The following is a 17,220-nucleotide window of genomic DNA, read 5'->3' on the forward strand; positions in this document are numbered from 1 at the left end:
AGGCATTGTATAGTGTAGCAAAACATTTACATGAAAGGGACTAATTTTAGTTCGATTTTGATACTTTTTGAACTGCTTCAATAAAAAATGCTGTTGAAACTATACCACGCGTAAATTTCCGTACGCTGATTTTGCATATGAAAGCCTATATCAGCCAGTTGAGAGTTACGTTCACAAAAGTTCATAGCCCTAGCCTGATAAGGTTGCTGTGTCACATCATCTCTTTACGATTGAGAAAAGGAGACAAACTGAAGTTTTTGTGCATCATATGAATGTCCATAACACTCTGAAAATAATTCTGATAGAAAATTGACACGAAAAATTGGACTTACTGTCACAGAAACGTGTTCAGTGTAGACTGCACAAGCATAGCGCATTGAAGCAAGCTGTGGTGTCAATGGGCCCGGTTTTTGAATTCAGTGAACAGACACTGACTCATTTTTCTGGGCAAATAAACCCTAAAATTAACTGTCGAACAACCAACCTTTCTGTTTGTTATTTTCCCCATTCTAAAATGACTGAAAAAAGCAACTGGAGCGAATCTGACATCGAGAAAAACTCGACTCCGCAAAATACGGGATCTGACCCTCTAAGTTGTTCGTTTTAGCTCTACTGAGTCTGCGCACAAAACTACAAGACCAGCTAGGTCACTAGAAAAATACAGCTCACTGGTTTGCAAAGGGCAATCTTGATCCAAACTTACAGTAGTGAGGGATGATATACGCACAGTAAAAACGTGACAAACAAGCACATTATTTTTTCAGAAGCTACAAAACATTCTTTTATAACTACAATAGATTTTTTTCTTTGTTTGTGTAGTGCAGACAGTTCAGTGAAAAATGAAAAAATACCTTGAAGGTACAGTGGGAATGACTGGCTGATGTTAATTTTGATGTTATGCTATGAAAGCAGACTTACAGAATATGTGCAAACAAACATACAAAATATTTAAGCATGAGGGAATATGCTACAATTTTTTAGGGATATTAATGCTTATGAATATTAATGAGCTGTCCGCCACTCTTGGAAGCCCTATACATTCACAACAGTGATACCTAAATTTGTTGACTTTTGAAAAAATCTTATAGAGGATGGTCTTTGCAGCCAGCAGCTTGGATTTTGTAAGCAAGTGATTTATGGCTTGTAGTATGTATATCACAAGTGACATCACTGCAACATTAAAATTATATATAAGATGTCATTAAATGTTTCAGTTAAATCCCCCCCCAAATTTTAAAATCCCCCTCAAAAATTCCAGTACAGGGGGGACCAATCCCCCCCTGTTGTAGTATCCTAGATGAAACACTGCTATTGATGATATTTTTGATGAAGTGTAGGTTTTGTCCACTATAGTTGCATATTTGGCAGCCATACCAGGGACAAGTGGAAAAATTTCAGCAAAAAAAGTAATGACTCACTGTCTTTTCTAGATTGCTTCCAATGAATGCAAATAGTTGATCCAGAACTTGCGAGTGTAGTGGTTTGTCTTTGTCACCCAGACTCTCTTCAGATATCAGTTCTTGAAGCAGAACCACAGGACCTTTACGTGCTCCTCTCCACCTGGAGATGAATGTGACATGAGAATTTATCAACACTTGTGCAATGCGATATTGTGCATTGGGATACGCATGACAGTCACTGCATTCACTTGATGCACACAACAGATACGGCCTCAAAGCTGTGTTTCTAGACAATATCAGCACGGGAATGAACCACCATAATGATAAGACACTGCCTTACTATGTGAAGTAACTGAAGGTCAGAATCAACTTTTCATCATTCTTCAAAACAGCTTGTCTTTCATCAAAATCTTTTTAAAGAATAATCTGGCAGACACTGCACATCAATGTCACATCTACAGAGGGCGTTTTTGTTGTAAAATATCAGGGAAAAATATCTCAGACCACTTCTTTTACAGTGTTGAGAAATTTTCTTTATCTTTTTTCCAAATTTTTTTGAATATTTACTTCCCTCTCTATTAAGGCCCATCTATGTGTTTTTGTCAAAGACTTTCTCAAACTATGAATGCTACACCCCTATCCCCATCGATGGATCTGACCACACCAATAAGATGGGCAGGATTAATCCAAACCATAGGGGTGAAAGGATGACAGAACTTGTACCTGTGAGGCCTTCTAATGTCATGTCCACCGTCCCACACATCAGTATTGACTTCAAGTTCTGATGGTGCTGACATACTTCTTGCCAGGGGTACAGGACCACTGTATGCTGGAACCGCTGTATCGGATGTAACGGCTGTTGACAAGACACAAACAAGTTAATGGTGTACATTTATAAAGTAAATACAACAGGATATATCACCAAAGGGAATATTACAGGATAATAGAATGGAGTAGAACAGATAATAGACTTTGATTGAGAAGTAAGGCTGTATCAGTGAAATCAGTATTTCTGATGTACATTTGACAAGAGATCTAGATTTAGCTAACCTGTTTGATGACTTTCATCAGCAAAATGTCAAAGTTCAACAGAAATAGCTGTACTAATACACTCCTTTCACATGAAACTGGCCTACACAATGTGAATTTGCTAAACCTGTAATTGGCTAACATAGCATCCTCCTGTGAGAAGTGGGGCAGTGTGATTTCAGTATTCCCTGAATTTTGATCAAAATCTGACTTGAAGAACCAAACATCCACTGATTGTGATATATGTTCACCTTGCACACATGGTAAAGTTATGATCTGCGTTGAAGACAAATTTCCCATCTTACAAACTCCCAATTTATCATGAACTATGGTATTTGTCACTATCTTTTATCCATTGCTAGCCACTCATCTTTGTAATGATATGTACTTGTTTGACACTTTTTTTATGATTTTCACACTTTAATTTCTATTTTGTTTCTTCCCAACACCTGCTGCTGGCAATATTTTTTATTCTGCGTATCTTTCCATATTTTTTAATGCATCCTTATTCCACACCAACATCTCCAGAAGGAGACCGTAGATTTCCAAAGGTCTATTCCACATTGCTACATACCTGTAACTTGACTGTCAGGGTACTGCGACATACTTCTGGCAAGAAGACCAATGGCTGTACTTTCATTACTTATGGTCACATGAAGCAAAAGTTCGGCTCTCTCTGAAATTCCACTCATCAGAGATTTGGTCTTCGACAGTGTCCGTTTGGTGTTCTCTTCCTCTTTCAGGCTGGCTTCTGCTTCAAGTTTTTCCCTGGAATCAAAAAATTGAATAGCATTGAATAGACTGGGATTGTACCCATGTTACAAAATATGATCCAATATCGATTACAAACAGAAATTCCAGACCAACTTTGTTGGTTTTTTGTTTCTGTATTTATTACTGTAGTTTATAGTGGGGACTTACAGTCACTGACTATCATTCTTGGCAACATTCAAGAAGTGGTACCACCACAAAATGATGATGTTGCACCTGCTATTGACAAGACACAGAAGCCCTGCATAGGCAGCACGTCCAGCAGTTTCTTGCCATTCCACTTCTTGAATATTGCCCCATTCTCAGCCTGTACGTATAATTTCAAAGTCATGTTGAAAACTTTGAACAGCTGCTTATTTTTCGCATATTAATGATGAGAGTTTGGTAACATTTTAGAAGAGACATGGATAAACATAGGGCCAAAGTCCCTGAAGCTACTATAGACATGGATACAAAATTAAGTATTTCCTGACTGTATGAAATTATCTCACTAAGGTCATCCTAGGGACTTGTAAACCAGTAAGTTCTGTTGAATAAGTTGAGACTGTACGTACTCAGAGAAAGCACACTGAAGACAAATGTTTGAAACTTAAGAAGTTCAAGGTCATCAAAAGCATTATAAGGAATCATGTTACACTTTCATTGCACTGTTTACACAGATTGCATAATTGCTACAAATAGCACATGAGGAATCTTACAGCCAAGCTTTACCATAAAAAACCATATCACTTTGACCACTCTTTTAATTGACCACTCTATTTTTTTCCTCAAAAAGTAATCTTATTTTATCCTTACCAAGTCAACCATAAATGGAAATTAGAACTTTCTCTATCTCTATTTATTTGACCACCCTATCATGGCAAACTATTATGAGCAATTTCTTTTAGATAACATAAATGGTGGTTCAGAATATCAAAGTTGGGATTCAGGAAAGTTGCCTTTACATGTTTTAATCCTCAAGATGGTAAGCATTTCACTATGAACTGTCAAAAAAAGTTGAACTTTCTGATAATTCCACACTAAAATTATTTTGGCTTTGATGATTTCCTAATTAATTCAATTATTTAAAATCATATTAATTATTTTTTTCTGGGTGAATTGATAGGGTTTATACAGTACAAGAATTCCATACAATGTAAATCAAATTTTGACCAAAAATGACAAAAAAATTCCTTAAAAATACACATTTGCATATTTCATCACAATTTGAACAAATCTAAGTTGGGTTATCCCTAGGGACCTGTACCAAATAACAAAGCTGTCTGACCAGCGGTTATGAAGAAGAAGATTTTTTACCAAAAACACCTTTTTTGGCATTAATTTGCCTATTTTCAACAATATCAAAAATTAAAAAAAAATAGTTTCTCAAAATCATATTTTTCATCTACACAACAAATATCAAATCAGTAAGTACTGCGGTTCTCAAGATATTTGAGTGGACGGACGCCTCACAAACGGACATACATACATACATACATACATACATACATACATACATACATACATACATACATACAGACTGACGACGGACGCCGGACGGATACCCATCCCAATAGCTTCTATAGACTATAGTCTATAGTAGCTAAAAATCTGATGACTTTGACATTGATGAGTAATTATGTGTTATCACTACAATGGTTGTGATGTCATCCATTAGTGGCTATACAACTTCTTGAATGTTGCCTTTGAAGAATTGTGACATCACTCGGAATTAAACCTGATATTATACTTTTGAATAATTTTTTTCTGCCAAACGACCAAATGGAAGTAAATACAAAACAAATACATGATTGTAAACGTGATGCAATCCTTACCTCAGAGAGCTAACAGCTTCTTCAAGATTTGATGGATCTAGTGTTAAATCTTTCAGATAACACAGGAAAGCTAACTCCCTTCCCTTTGTCTGGAAGAAGATGCGAAAGCACGATGTTATAAACATTCATACAATAAGAATTCAGAATACAACATAAAACTTTCTGCAGAGATAAAGGCTAAAACCGATCATGGCAAATAAAGTCCTCTGCTTATAGCTAGAGGACTTTATGAGAAGCAAATCATTTAATTTTTTTCTTACTTACTTCTTGTAAATGATAATCAGCAAAGAAGGCAATTCCTAGCGGTAAACTTCCTTTCCTCAGGTCATCCACCTCATTTTGCCATTTCTGCTCCAACTCAGCCAAAGCCTGTGAAAAAATTCATGCGTAACATTGTCAAAATTCATGTTATTTCACTTAAATATTAATACACCAGGAAATCATCTTACTGTCCAGACACTTCCCTTATTATTACAAACAAATACGTTTCACATTTCTCAATAATTTTCTGCAATAATTGTCTAATTATTCTGAAAAAAGTTGTAATTTAATTTTATGAGAGCAAACAGCAGACATAAGTGCTTGAAATGTGGAAAAATATTGATAGATCCGAACAACATGAACTGCTCTCAGGCTGGTGGTACAAACGCACCATGAAGAAAATATCATTACAATACCTATCGTTTCTATTATACAGTTGGACTTTTACAAAAGTGAAATCGGGGTGATAGCACTGATCTCAACTGCTTTTTATCAGTTTATCTTACCTGTAGCTGTCTCATGACAGCGTCAAATCTCCGGTAGACTTCAGAGATGACATTACACAGAAGTTTGTAGTTTTCACTCTGTTCCTTGGGAACATCTTCACTTCCTAGATACTGCAGGCTCTCTTGAAGACCTAGATGTTTGATCACTGCTGAAATTATGGACTCCTCTATGACATCAGGTTGAAGTACCTCCCTGTATCAAACAATGGCCATGAAATACATATCTGTTACCATATATTTATGAAATGGCAGTGATAACAAACATGTATTTTCTGCGGCTTTCTACTGAAAAGACAAACTTCATTCATAACTATGCATCTAACACAATGGATAGGATTTCTTCTTGAGAGAACAACCCAGTGGTCATACCATATCAGTGGTATGATTATCACTGATTATCAGTTATATTATCAGTTATACTGATTATTACTGATTATCAGTTATAGCTGGTTCTGATTTAATAGTGAACTGAACTTTTTCCAGAAAATCAGCAAATATATATATGGCTCATGCAGAAAATGTAAATGGACACCATTCAGCCATATTGGATCACATAACACAAAGTGACATCTGTATCAAGTCAGGCCACTGGCTATGCAAGAAATCCCTCTGAAAAATTACACAATACATGAGAACAAATGAAGTGAAATCTGTCTCCATTTAGTACTTCATCTTTCTATAACTTGGAGCACATGACAAGTGTGAATGATGTCTGTACAAAACACTTCTGGGATGGTATAGTAAATTTTCTTTTCTTTTTAAATATCATCTTGAGCCAGGCAGGATAAGTTTTGAGTTATCTCCCTCTAAACCTTTAAGACAATCAACTCGGAATATTCTTCAGAAAGACACAAATGATACCAACAGTTACAACATGTTCACACTCTGAGCTTGAAATAATTATTTGAACATTAGAAATCAGTATCCAAAAGAGGACTTACCTGATGCTTGGTCTGAAATGAGGGGCCACTCTTCCGGACAACTCCCTCAGTTTGCATATAATGTCAGTTGTGAGTTTGATCCGGGGCAAGACAGTTCCAGCGACTCCAGTGGGTTCCTGATCTTCCCTGACAGCAACACTAACAGGTTCTAAGGGCATTTTGCCAGACTCCTGCTGCCAGATACACCTGTGGCAAACCAAAGATATGAAATATGTAAATGCTTATTTTTAACAGGAATTTGGATGAAAATTTGTCTATATTTACATTAAAATTTAGAAGTCATTTCGATCTGGTGTTGGACAAGACTAGCTGAATAGTTTGAATTAAGATATATGAAAAGCAAATAACATGTTTTGGATTACTTTCTCACTTGGCCCTCTAAATTTAATATCTCGATATAATACTTTTATTAACTATGTGGTAAAATTGGATCAAACATAGGGAAAGAGACGGTGAAAAGTTCTAACTGAAAGCAGGACGAAATAACTCTGAAATGTTCAACGGATTGTCCAGCCAAGTTCAATGACAAACTGGTACTAGGATTAGCAGGTTCTGACCTTTGTAATAGTTTGGATTTCAGTAAGTGTTGGCAGGCCTCCTCATCTGGGCCCTGTTCTGGGCCTTGATAGAGCAAATGTAACATGGTACAGCCTAGTACAGAGAGTCCTAACGCTAGATCTGCTAGAAATGGTAAACCAATAGACGCCTCCTCTGCCGACTCCTGCAAATATAAGTTTCAATAGTTAATTTCAAAGTGATATTGTGACAGCACAAACACTGATCATGATTGTAGGTTTGTTAATATAGCACTATCAGCATGACATTGACAGCTGCCAACAGAAATTAGGACAAATTTTTGTATTTTCTTTATTATTGATGCAGCTTTATTATCAGTGTGTTTGACACGTTATTTCAATAGTAACTGCTGCGATCAGAACATGGAAGGTAACAAAGTATCATTTCTGTCAGAACATGGAAGGTAAAAAAGTATCATTTCTGTCAATCTTGTGATCACTGATTTTCAAAATCTTGACAAAATTTTAGACAAGTCTGTCTTTGTGATATTTCTGACTGAATCACTGACACAATATCAATCTCCAGAAGTGGTTTCAAATGCTATCCCCGGCAAATGTACTATCATCCCCTTTCAGGCGTTTTTGCGTCTCATTATATTACCATGCCCTGCCCGTCGCATTTTGATTGGTCGAGCTGAACCATGTGACTGACCACAAATACACAGTAATGGTTTGTTTACATGCCCGTGAATATGAATAATAAGATTAACAACTCAAAGTATCATAACTTTACAGCTCAAACGTAAATCATAATCAATCACAAAATAAAATGGAGCACTTGTAGGTCAAGTTGAGATACTTTTTTCTGAAAGGATATCCGGATTTGCCAATCTTTTACAGCGTGCGTGACAGTGCGTCGCGTATTGCTCAGTTTCTGGGGCCCAGTTGTCGTTCTCTCCTGAAATTTTCGGAAATTTTGACGGTTTTCTTGGGTTCGCTGATAATATAATGGAAATAACAGACTCCGCTCTGACCATTAACGTTTATTTGTGGGCGCGGGCTCAAGGAGAGCCAAATTAACCGGCTCGGCAAGCCTCGCCCGTTAATTTTGGGCTTTCCTCTCGCCCTTGCCCACAAATAAAAGTTAATGGTCAGCGCGTCACCCATTATTTCTATATTATACATATGGTCTTTGAAATGTGATCCCTTTCTGCAAATGCAATGTATCTGTTAGGCAAAAAAGGCAAAATTACAGCACCTGACTCTAACTATTAGTAATTTTTTAATATTTGAAATTTGTACTGCACAAAATAACAAAAAGCTGGACTTCAAAAATTACTTAGAATAACTTGTGGAGACCAAAGATAAAAATACTTGTAATTCTCAGACAAGATGTGATGTGTCTTAACACTGAATTTCAGCAATGCTGTGTTGGTGTTGAGACAAGGCATCAATAGAAATCAGTCCACAGCAAAATGCTAAAGATAAAATTTTTGACTGATTATCTAAATTCCAATCTTCATCGAAAAAGTTATTCTGTTATTTTCCTGTATGCTTTTCTATAAAGAAGAAAGGCTTTCCTCTACAGGAATGTAACCTGTGTTTGTTTTTACCTGAGCTCTGACAGTGCATCCAAATCCCCACATGGCCTTGTCTGGTGTGTTGTGCTCACGACCACTGCGCATCTCAAATGCAAAAGTCACTGTATTACCTTCAACCTGTCAATTATAACACAGACACTGTAATCAGCAAAAAGCAACCAAAAAAACTTAGTACATGGACAATTATTTGCATGAGTTAACATTTCAAGTATCATTTCTTGAGCTCTGTAATTCTCAATCACTTGTTTACTGTCTAGAAAGAGTGAATAAACAGGGAATTCCGGCAGATTTGAAATTTTGATTTGATAGTATTTTCTCTATGATATTTCTTAGCTCAATTTTACCTTGACAAGATCTTTTGGCCACCCTGAACCAAGGACACTCCTACTACCGTACCCATGTGTGTTACCACCATACTCTGCAACCTTACGAGAGCTCGTTGTTGGACCTGCATATATTACAAGCTGTGAAGACATACACAAAAGAGAAAGAAATAAGAAATCATCAATGCAGCATGAAAAATAGTGTCTGTTACTTTGCACGGCATTTCATTCTCTGCGTGACTACTTATTTGCAAAACTGAACAACTGGAACATTGCACAGGATATGTATGATGACTTATCAACTTTGCCATGGTGAATCTTTTTGGTAATTGTTGCCAAAAGTTCTTAAGTAAAAGATAGAAATCTCAGAATTCTTTTCTGATACTATGAGAATTTCGGTATGCCAAAGTTTTGGTATTATAAAGTAATTATATGCCTTAAAACTGAAAGTTTTAAACTTTCACTCAAACATTCTCTGTGGAAGCTTTAAGCCATTTTCTTTCATCATCAAAGAATAAAAGTATGGGGTTACTGTGCAATATTTGGGAATAGAGAAACACACAACACATACACTTTAAAATTCAAATTCGCAGCTTTACCTAATGTTAAGTCTATGGGAAAAAATTTTTATTTTCACAAAAACATGAAGATGAAAATTTCATTTGCTCAACATGCTTTCAAACAAGTTGCAGATCACAATAGTCAAATACATGAGAATTTGAAGATTTGTCCTGAATGAGCAAGTTTTTCTGGTAAATGATCATGTATGCAGCAAATCTATCAATGAAATTTGAAATTCTTCCATTGAGATTCATGTCATACCTTATCATAATCATACTGCGATGAACATCTTGGATCAAATCTCAAATACAGACACCTTGCACCCGGTATATGTACAGTTTCTCTGAATTTGTAATTATCTCGGACTGGATGGATGGTTTCAACCGTCTTCCCAGTTGCCCAAGGGGCTGGAATCTTCAGCCCTGCTAAAAAGCCTGTCTCTTCTTGCTCCTGTAAATCACTGTTAAGATGGAAACCGTATTTGTGACATTAACCATTTGAGTGCCAAAGTCAATTTTTGTCGCCTTTAAAGATATAGGAAGTCAATTTTTTTCAGATTTTTGCCAAAATTTTGATAAAGAACTGTAGCTGATGAAATGTGATGTCCATTTAGTTCAAAATTATCAAAACAATTTCAGAAAAATTCATGAAAATTGGTAAAATATAGTGCTAAAATTTTGGTGGGAAAAATTACAGCACTCAAAGGGTTAAACACACACATACATTCTCATTTATGATTATTGTTCTCCCTTGCTGTACAAAATCTGAAAAGCTTATCACTGAAGATTTCAAATAATTTATCAACATTCTTTCATAACATGCAGATTAAATGTACCTGTGTTTCTTTATATTCATGACACAATAGGGTAAAAAATATTAATAAGTACATAAATTAATCTTCAGCCTAGTGAAACACACTTCTACACAGAAATGTTAACAAATTATACAACGGAAGATTTGTAATTTCACTTTGAAAAGATCCTGAAAATGAAAGCATAAACTTTCTTACAACTGCTATGAAAGGTTTGAACAAACTGAACACCAATTGAACACTGGCCTTGTGACCTTTGCTGACACAGAATCTGACCTTTGACCTACCTGTCAGAGGACAATGCTCCAAGGAGTTCAAAGACATCAGCATCAGCGCTGGCATTTACGCTCTCATCCAACTTATTATTACATGGACTCTGTACCTTCATCAACAGTGCAGCCTACAGGAAATATGAAAATATCATTTTGAAACATGAGTCATTGCCAAGAGTCACTGATGCAGTCAGTGTCAAAGGTCACTGCAAAAGGTCGCTGATCCCTAGTAAGGTTGAGGTAAATCCGTGTTGAAAGCTTTGATGTAAAATGTTGCAGGGAGAGAATATAGCGAGTGTGATAAGCAAATGATGCATGTGTAAAAGATTAGAAACACATAGATCTTAACACTGAATCAATTACCATTATCAGTTTCCCCCAAACGGGAGTGATTTCTTCATAAAAATTCTGTGTAATCATTTTGCATTTATTTTGAACTTTGCTGCAGTATGAATTGTAGTCATTTTCCATCTCTAGTAGCAATCATACATTTAGGAGTGATTGTAGCATAATAAACTCAGGGGAGGTTGAACAGTTGATGTAGAACAAGTCATCGTTGATGACACAGTCCCCACTTGTTAATGGGTATTTTGATTACAGGTCCTCAGAGAGGATAGAGTCCTCTTCATTAGGTCTGTGATAAAATACTTTTGAATGAATTCGCTTGATACATGTCTGAGTTATGGTTCAGGACATGAAAAAATCGTAACAAAATGGTCGCACAGTGGCCATATTGGATCGCATCACAAAACAAATTGATGTGCATATGTATGACATAGGTCAATGTCCTTGTACCAACTTTGAATAAATCGGTTGAGATATGCCTGAGTTATGGCTCTGTACATGAAAAAATCGTAATAAAATGGCCGCACAGCGGCCATTTTGGATCGTATCACAAAACAAATTGCCGTGCACAGCTATGACATTTGTCAATAAGCTTGTACCAACTTTGAATAAAATCGGTTGAAACGTGCCTGAGTAATGGCTCTTTACATGAAAAAATCGTAATAAATGGCCGCCTGGTGGCCATATTGGATTGTATCACAAACAAATTGACGTGCATATCTATGACATTGGTCAATGTCCTTGAACCAACTCTGAATAACATCGGTCGAAACATGCCTGAGTAATGGCTCTTTACATGAAAAATCGTAATAAAATGGCCGCCTGGCGCCATATTGGATCGTATCACAAAACAAATTGACATGCACAGCTATGACATTGGTCGATGTTCTTGTACCAACTTTGAATAAAATCGGTTGGAACATGCCTGAGTTATGGCTCTGTACATGAAAAAAATCGTAATAAAATGGCCGCCTGGCGGCCATATTGGATCGTATCACAAAACAAATTGACGTGCATATCTATGACATTGTCGATGTCCTTGTACCAACTTTGAATAAAATCGGTTGGAACATGCCTGAGTTGTGGCTCTGTACATGAAAAAATCGTAATAAAATGGCCGCCTGGCGGCCATATTGGATCGTATCACAAAACAAATTGACGTGCATCTGTATGACATATGAAGTAATCCTTGTACCAAGTTTGAATGAAATCGCTCCAGGCATCTCAGAGATATCTGCGTGAACGCACGGACGCACGGACGCACGCACGCACGCACGCACGCACGGACATGACCAAACCTATAAGTCCCCTCGGACGGTGTCCGTGGGGACTAAAAAATTACTAGAAAACAGGGCCCTGTTTTCTCTAAACCCCCCCCCCCCAATAAACTTTTCCCTTTGAATTTCAGCCATCAAAGGTGGCTCTTTGATCAGCAAACATCAATCATAAATTCTCAAGATTAATATCTTCTGTGTTCAGGATTTCTGTACTTGGCCATGACATTTCTCAGCATTACCTGGCTTGTTTGTATGACAAGTTGAACCAGCTGTGGCATCAATGCATCCGCCATCTCTAGAGATCTTAAATTCACATGTGTTAACGATGTTATAAGTACTGGCAGCTGATGACCGAGGACTGTGGCTTTAAGAAGACGTTCAAAGCCCTGGACTCTGGCTTCGATGTCAGGAAAATTACTATTTACAACAGCATTGCAGACTTCAAGTAGAACTCCTAGCACCTGTACAGAGAGGAATTAACGCAAGAAGAAACACACATGAAGGGTCAAAAAATTTCTTCAACAACAGAACAAGAGATGTGGAGTGACTCATGCTCTAAGTATCATTTCATGTCACATTAAGATGAAAAACACTATTTGTGCATGTGTCAGTGACATGTGAAACAAGTCTTGTGTTTTTTCTTCTCACCAGAATGTCAAAATAACAAGTCATGGAGTTAACAATCAAAATCCATAATTTTACTGGGTTCTTCACAGCAAAAATATGACCTCCTTTCTATTTTTGCATGAAAAGTAGTCATGAAAACAGGGATCAGCATAATCAGTGGTCCAACAAGGTCAAGTACCACTACATTGTTTGGAGTACATTCACTGTTCTGGTGGTCCAGGACGACTCAGCTAGGTGACCAACAACAGTGGCTTGACACTGATCCTCACATCAAGGAAAGATGACCAGATCTGTCAAACCCTGCAAGGTACCATGCAACCACTATTAGGTGCAGTATAGCAGCCAGTGTACATATGCAAAAAGTTGCCTACCTCTTCACATCCACTGAAGATCTTTTTGGACAATGATAAAATTGCTACTTGAATGACATCTAATGAAACTGTTTCATCTTTGCTACTTTCTTCAGTTTTCTTTTCCTCCTTTGGTTTGGCATACAGTACTGCTTGTCTGAGTAAGTATGACTGCAACGCCATCATGTAACGCAGACATGGGGAAGACAGCTGTAACAGATGCAGAATGATGAAATGAAGCTCTGTTTGGAAACTTATAACGCAACAAGTTTGGGTCTTTTTGCCTCATTGTCTAAATTTCCATATTCTTCCTTAGTTATATCACATGGTAGTTTAGGCTATGAGATGCAAATATGGCCTACTAGATTTGTAAAATGTCTTGTGGTCACATGACTTTGTGGCCATCTTGAATTTCTATAACACTGAGGAATTACCAGTCAAAAATCTAATTACCATATTTTGTGCCTGATAGCTAACACAAAACTGTAAGTTTGTCATGGACACTGACAAACCACATAATTTTGCCCACTGTCATCAGATTTGAATAAAGCTCCACAAAACTTGATAACTCTTTCAACAAACTACAGTACAGAAATATGTTTCACAACAGAGCTGTGTTGATGGATTATAGATAAACACAGGCCGATTGCTGTAGGATTCAACAGTGCTCGATTGATTGATTTGTCGATAGGCTCAAGACATGATACCATTACTGCACCCAGGAAGGAAGGAGAGAAACTATCTTACAACCCTCTGAACAGTGTATAATACTAGCTCTCCAAGAATGGGTTGAAGCTAAAACCAGAACAGCACATATTTGTACACAAACGTTGTAATCATGAAATTTACATCCAATACACCATACGGACACTGGTATGACATGTGATAGCCAAAAACATATCAATAAAGATTTATACGAATCTCTTTCCATGGGAAGTTATTGGCACCATCCGTTATCTTTACACTGTCGGGCCACAGTCAATACTCACTGGAACATTGGCAACTTGGGATTCAAAGTCCTCAGCATTGGCAGTCTGACACCTCCTCAGCAACAGACACGATTCTCTCACAGCAATTTTCAAAATGTACAAAACCAAATCATCATTCAATCTGAAATCAAAACAACAGCTATTCATTATAAACAAACTGATTTCAATTTTTTTTATTAACTGAAAAATTGCTTATTTGGTATCTCCATACTATATTTCTTTATTCTTTCATTTATTTATTCATTTATATATACTTTTTTACTTATCTCTTTATTTAAATTGCAATTAATACAATGATTCATCTCATTTGAATAAACCTTCCAGGAACTAATTTTTGGAAAAATTCCCCATTTTTTTAACAAATGTTGATGGGAAATTTTGACACATTGCAAAACATATCATTAATAATCAATTGGGCAAAAGTTACAAATACAAGTACACAAATTTTTGAAATTTATTTTCAGAAAATTCTGACGTATCAGAAAATGTCGTCTGCTACTACCTGCTCATTGTATTGAGCTCCCCTCTTTCAGCATCAGTTTTCAACTGTTCTGACATATCTATGAGAATCATATCACGCAGTCTTGCCAAGCCGGGATTCATATCACCTTCTGTCAATAGTTTGTGCAGTAAAGTGTTCTGGTCTTCTGGTGTCGGATACAACACTGCTGAACCAGCACTGAAAGTCAATGAAACACAAAAGTTTTTCATTCTGAAACTCTCTCTTTTTCATGTGGTGTAGCTTTCACTTTGAGGCGTTACTGTGTACTTCGATACATTATTTGGAATGAGCTTTCAAGACCTAGTTTCTTTACTCGGGTGCTGGTGTGGAATAAATGCAGTAAACATTTGACCAAAGGCATGGGTTGCAAGGAGTAGAGTTGCAAAACTAAGACTGTAAGAAATGGCAAAACAAGCACATATACCATAATTAGAAAGAGAGAGGGACAGCAGACAGAAAACTGATGGTGACAGAAACAAAATGACGTCAGATATGTCTCGGAAGGAGCATGTAAATTATCTAAGATATAAAAATTTACTTTTGTGAAAATCCTACAATTACTTCCTCTATTGGTTCAGTCACATCAACTTACCCAATCTAAATGACTACATTTGCTAACAGGGAAACTGCTATCTAAAGCACGGTATTGCGGTCTTACCTGATGACTTTACAAGCGTCTTCTTCAATACCCTGTACGCCAAGAGATTTCATGGAAATCAACAGGTGCCAAACTATGGATCTGAAAGATGAGAATACCCACAATGTGACATTTAGTCTGTTGATATGTCTGACATTTCAAGTGACATGTTTCTGCATCTGACCTAGTAATAACAGCTGTCCAGCTTTATCTGTCAAAACTAAAAATGGTTAACAGTAAGGTATTTCTATGAAATTGGGAATTGGTGATATAAAACGACAAAGCATGACCAATAACTTACCCAACTCTTTTAACCAAGGCCTTCTCTTCGTCTCTTTCATTGTTGAAAAGATAAGATTTAAATATCACCTGATATCAAGAAAATAAACCAATCAATAAGTGAATGATTTATAAGAAGAAAATATTAACCATTTCATTAACATCGTGTCGAAATACAAAATTTGAAAATAAAGAAATACAATTTGCTATAAATTTGCATCCAAAACATTGGTATTTCTGCACATCCAGCATAACAACATGATAAAATTTTTCTAAAACTTGTAAACTGGTTGTCGCCCATGGTTTACAGCTATCTAGAGGAGATCCTCCCTACACTTTATTGGTCAAATGTCCTTTGAACTTTCTGATGAATTTTATTAGAAATCTTAATGATATTCCTATCTTATGTCATAACATGAGGAGCGACAGCTGGATTGATTTTTTCACACATTTGGTATTTTTGTAGCTGATGAAAGCTTGGTTGCTTCAAGTTTGTTGGATCAAGGAAAGGAAAACATACCATCTGAGCAAATACAAAGCTTATGGTAAGCAGTTTTTTTTATGGCTGGATGAGCCAGTTTTTGGCTTCTACTAGCCCAATAGGCTGGTGGCTTATTAAGATGGTAATAAGATGTTGACTACAGGGCTAGTGGAAACTGAGGCTGAGCTGGTGGTTTTATATGACTACCAGCGAGTGGGCCTGTGGATCTGAAGTTGATTTGCCCACCCCTTGATCTACATAAAGTGTAGATAACGTTGACAAAATAATCATCCAACATCATAATTGCTTTTTTACACCAATAAAAATAATTTATTCTATATCTACAGATTTAACTTTAGGTATTTCCCACAAATTATATAAAATACAATAAAAAGTGTATATATACACTTGACAACTTTTTCTAGACATGAAAATAACCAACATTTTCCGGACACTGGTGCTTTGCAAAAACAAATACAGCACACACCTGAAGTACTATGAGCATACACCTTGTGATTCTAACATCTTCCTCTTTAATGGCTTTGTCCAGGATGTCACATATCCTCACCATGTACGTCAAGTCTATGGGATGGTTACGAAGCAGGATGTTGCCCAACGGAGTTGCCATCATATCACTGTGGATCTGGTGACAGCACATGCTACCAACATGCTTCAGTAAGTGGTTGATCACTTCAGAGATTTCAGAGGATGAATCTGTGATAGAGTACAGAAGGACTGTCATTATACTGTGTAATGGATATATGCATTACATAGCCAGGTGTCTACTTGCTGCTTAAGGTGGAATGTGCATCAGGGACAGATATTTGGACTCTAAAATTTGCACAATTCTTTTTTGATCTACCACTTGGGGGGGCTCATTTTAAAGCTCTAGGTAGGAAATAATGGTAGGAAATATTTTTGTCTTAGT

The 17,220-nt window shown here is 36.7% G+C and overlaps 1 protein-coding gene across 1 annotated transcript in view; it reads right to left on the minus strand.

Moving 5' to 3' along the window:
* Positions 1-17,220, minus strand: part of LOC139144832 (probable E3 ubiquitin-protein ligase HECTD4) — a 76,925-nt gene that overhangs the window by 35,922 nt on the left and 23,783 nt on the right. Inside the window, 19 exon segments of the mRNA XM_070715625.1 lie at positions 1,419-1,560; positions 2,124-2,256; positions 3,004-3,197; positions 5,015-5,103; positions 5,279-5,383; positions 5,782-5,974; positions 6,723-6,908; positions 7,280-7,443; positions 8,851-8,955; positions 9,183-9,302; positions 9,984-10,182; positions 10,821-10,933; positions 12,667-12,888; positions 13,426-13,614; positions 14,394-14,514; positions 14,896-15,072; positions 15,554-15,634; positions 15,834-15,901; positions 16,780-17,006. Coding sequence (XP_070571726.1) covers positions 1,419-1,560; positions 2,124-2,256; positions 3,004-3,197; positions 5,015-5,103; positions 5,279-5,383; positions 5,782-5,974; positions 6,723-6,908; positions 7,280-7,443; positions 8,851-8,955; positions 9,183-9,302; positions 9,984-10,182; positions 10,821-10,933; positions 12,667-12,888; positions 13,426-13,614; positions 14,394-14,514; positions 14,896-15,072; positions 15,554-15,634; positions 15,834-15,901; positions 16,780-17,006 — 2,828 coding nt within the window.

This window comes from Ptychodera flava, chromosome 12 (genome assembly GCF_041260155.1).
Source record: "Ptychodera flava strain L36383 chromosome 12, AS_Pfla_20210202, whole genome shotgun sequence".
NCBI classification, from domain to species: Eukaryota; Metazoa; Hemichordata; class Enteropneusta; family Ptychoderidae; genus Ptychodera; species Ptychodera flava.